The sequence below is a fragment of the Triplophysa rosa genome, linkage group LG4 (assembly GCF_024868665.1).
Source record: "Triplophysa rosa linkage group LG4, Trosa_1v2, whole genome shotgun sequence".
In the NCBI taxonomy this organism is placed as follows: domain Eukaryota; kingdom Metazoa; phylum Chordata; class Actinopteri; order Cypriniformes; family Nemacheilidae; genus Triplophysa; species Triplophysa rosa.
Genome location: NC_079893.1, coordinates 27,410,742 through 27,414,686, shown reverse-complemented (window position 1 = coordinate 27,414,686; position 3,945 = coordinate 27,410,742). Strand labels below are relative to the sequence as shown.

The 3,945-nt window shown below is 39.2% G+C and overlaps 1 protein-coding gene across 1 annotated transcript; it reads left to right on the top strand.

Annotated features, from left to right (window-relative positions):
* Positions 1-658: 658 nt before the first annotated feature.
* msx1b (muscle segment homeobox 1b) lies at positions 659-3,611 on the top strand. Its single transcript, XM_057331881.1, has 3 exons — positions 659-1,043; positions 1,725-2,085; positions 2,617-3,611. Exons 1-3 carry the CDS (start codon positions 1,002-1,004, stop codon positions 3,015-3,017), a joined length of 804 nt encoding a protein of 267 aa, XP_057187864.1. The 5' UTR covers positions 659-1,001; the 3' UTR covers positions 3,018-3,611.
* Positions 3,612-3,945: the final 334 nt, after the last annotated feature.

Genomic DNA, 3,945 nt, shown 5'->3' with positions numbered 1-3,945 from the left:
TCATGGAATATGCAAAATAAATCTAATCTAACTGGATAAGACAATGTTTCGGTTTGTACAAATATCCCAACCTAGTTAACATGAACTCTATTAAAAAGTAGCCTAGTAATTGATCTCCCTGGCGCAAAACATTTCCATTATTTGGATTGTTGGCTTGGGTGCAGGGACACCAGTTTGATATGATATCCAACAGGACAGATCTGTCACTCGTAAAGGGAAGCCCCCTTGGCTTTTAGAGAATATTAAGAGTGTCTGAGATCGTCTGCCAAATCGGTTCAAGGTGCCGCCAAGAATGCGCAATAAACAGTCGGCTGGAAAAGTCTAAACGAATTTACCACCCCGGGAGATTATTTGTCTGATTAATGATCAAACATCGATTTAATTTAACTCATTAAGTTGAACAATAAACGATACAATCATAAATTGTATGATTAGTGAATAATTTGTTGTTTTAACAGTAGTTATTATTAATAATAATCACAACAATAACAATAATTAGCCTATAATAATTGGCTAATAATAATGTTATTAATATTCATGTTGTTGTTATTATACTGTTGTTGTAGTTGGTTGTTTTACTGTGTCCATGTGCATGTGTTGTTTTGAAAAGATAAGCGAGTTTTTTTTTTTTCAAACTTGCCATGAGCACTTCTCTGTTGTGCTTTGGAAAAGTAATAGTTCATTTTCTTGACGTCACCGTTGAGCCTCGCAGCTATTGCAGGACTACATATTTCGAGGACAATTGGTTAAGTGGAGTTAAACTGTTGCCTTTTCCTCCTCGAGGTACCTTCGCTTTTGATCCCACCGTCACTGGCGCCTTGCAAAACGCAGCTCGTCTGGCTCTCTAAATGAGAGAGAAGAAAACTGCGCTCGCTTCTCAGCTGAGCCTTTTGTAACCTTAAAAGCCCGTGACATGCCTTAAATTGCCTGAGTATTGTGTAACTTACAGCCCTTTCGAATCAATTTCTGCCTTCACAAAAGCTTTTCTCAATAAAGGAACCATGAATAGTTTCCATATAGCTCAGAAATGTTTTCGACTAATGGTAAGAGTTTATTTTGCTTTTCTACATGACTGCTATGAAAACGAACTGTGTTTTTAAAACGAATAGCCTATAGCCTACACTAATTATTAAAAATATATATATAGGCATACCTATGTCTAGATGATTTATTTTATTTATTTATTTTACCTGCACAAACTGACTTTGTGAGCAAGACAGTCCGATTTTCGTGTGTGCTGTGAACTCCTTTGACAAAAGTTTCGGTGCGGAATAAATCCATTGTGTCTTTTCAATGGCTTCTTAACAGTCGGATACAGATACTTTGAGAGCTTCCCCACTGTTTAATTGGGCTAAAATTGGTCTACTTTGTGCCCCAAAGAGTCAAGCGCCCCGAGGCCGTCTATACATCATCTCAGCAAGACATCCGCGATTAAGTACTCATTTTTCTCGATATCCCCTTGATGTCTCGGTGTCAACCTGACCACATGACTTCTAAGGGTTTCTTCGTGATTGGTCCGAACGTCCCCTAAGGGAAGTTGGCCACCAATCAGATCGAGGCTTTCAGAAGTCACCTGGTCAAGCGGACGCGCTGATTGGCGGACCGCAGTTTGTGTACTCTTATAAGTGCACTGAGGCGGCTCAGGACAGTCTATTAGAAGTTGTTGAGACGTGACCGTATAAGCAACAACTTGCGGCTAATGGTTTACGATGAATTCTCCAAAGGGACCCGTTGCCCGTGAAACGACAGCGCACGAGAAATCGGACTCGGAAGGCGAGGAAAGTCAAAAGCCGAAAGATATGACCACTGACACGGGACATAAAATCAAGAAGCACTGCTTGCCGTTCAGTGTCGAATCCCTGATGGCGAAGTCAACCTGCCAGGTCGTGTGCTCTCCGGTTCTCCAGCAACCTTTCCCCCAGAGACTGGGACCGGACCTAATACGGACTTACTTTGTGGAGAAAACGAAAGTTTCTGTGGACAGTTTGTCAAATGCGTCGGACAGCTTACAGGATGAAAGTGAAGAATTGAGCGATAAGGAACAGAGCACTTGGTTAAACTCGTCATCTTTTGCGTCTCCCTCTCGTAAGTATTTGAAGCATTTCATGTAAATAATTATTGTTTTTAAGAGCGTAAACATTCAAAGCAACAACAATTAACTTGCCGTTAACCCATTTTTGGATTTATTCTCCTTTGTTTTTACCTCGATCGATAATGTAAGCCATGCTACATGTGTTGTTATAATATAGGCTAATTAATATAGTTTATTATATAATTGATTATAGGCTACAATATTAGAAGTATTAATTGGTATGCATGCACAAAAGCCTAATTGATAACAATGTTTATATATTGCAACTTTTGTTGCAAAAAATCTATAGGCTAATACTTCACGTTTTAATTATTTCCTGTTGTTGTGTTTTGCTTTTGTAGTTGAACCCAAAAACTTTCAAAAAAGTTTCACAAGTTTTAGTTCCAAGTGTAGTTTTGTTTAACATGCGAAAGAACGCAAGAAATAAAATGAAAGGAAACCTGAAAATAAAAACGACGGGGAAATGAATGTAAACAAAGCGATGTTTCGAATAAACTAAACGATTCCCCCCTCGTGTTTTCCAGGTCACCCGAGCCCGCCGTGCCCCTTACGCAAGCACAAGACAAACAGAAAGCCCCGCACACCCTTCAGCACCTCCCAGCTGCTCTCCCTCGAGCGCAAGTTCCGACAGAAACAGTACCTCTCCATCGCCGAACGGGCAGAGTTCTCCAACTCCCTCAACCTCACCGAGACTCAGGTCAAGATCTGGTTCCAGAACAGGAGGGCGAAGTCCAAGAGACTCCAGGAGGCCGAGCTGGAAAAGTACAAATGCGCATCAAAACCCATTCTGGCACCGTTCGCGCTGCCGTTCCCTCTGGGATCGCCCTCATCTCTGTATGGACCGCCAGCCTCTTTCCCACGGCCTGTACCGATGCCGGGACTATTCAACGGACCTGTGTCTTATGGGATGTATTATTTATCCTAAAAAAGCTTTCACCTGATGGCTTCTTCCAAACTCGGAATGCTTTTAGAGACCTTAAATTATGTCCACCATGCGCGCAAATATAACCTACCCCGGTGTAACAGAGTAAAATCAAAGAGCAGTCTTTTTGGTGATACTTTACATTACAGTGTTTATGTTACTCTAAAAATACATATCCTAACTAAATTCTGAGTAATAGTAATTCTTATGTAATCATTTGAACGAATGCTTACCCATAGTTGTTAATTTAGTAATTAATTATACTATTATGCGATATTTGTAACAAAAGCACTGTAATGCAAAGTATTGCCTTTTTCAAATGTTATACATTTCACAATTATCGAGTCCGTAAATCTCGAAATCATCCCTCAGAAAGGAAAAAGAATGGAAAGTAAACTCCTGTATATTTTAGTTTTTTATTCTCTGTTGTATATTGACGTGCTCTTGTAGAGCATGTAGACGTGTAAACTGTTTTAAGATCAATTTCAACTGAGCTTATCCGTCCCATGACGAAGAAGTACTTATTGGCCTTATGTTGGAAGTGCCTTGAAAGACCAAATATTTATTAGTCAAAAAATAAAAAGTATTCTTTCTTAAATGTAACATTTTTCTTTTCGTTTTCTTTTTCCACACAATTTATTCCAAATGAAAAACTCATTTGGAAACTGGGACGCATAACATAACAGACCAATTTGACAGTGATAAATCGTAATTTTCCTATAATTATCGGAAAACTTATTAACATGGACCCCGTCGAAACTGGTCTATAGAATTATGAATCATTATTAAAGTTTCCATAGTTTTGTTATATAAAGAGGCTAATTAAATTGCCCTGTCACATTGGTAGCCTACAGCATAGGCCTATCTATAACCAAGAAACATATTTTACATAAATTATTCCCCAACATGGTCTGCAGAAAGTGTCATATGG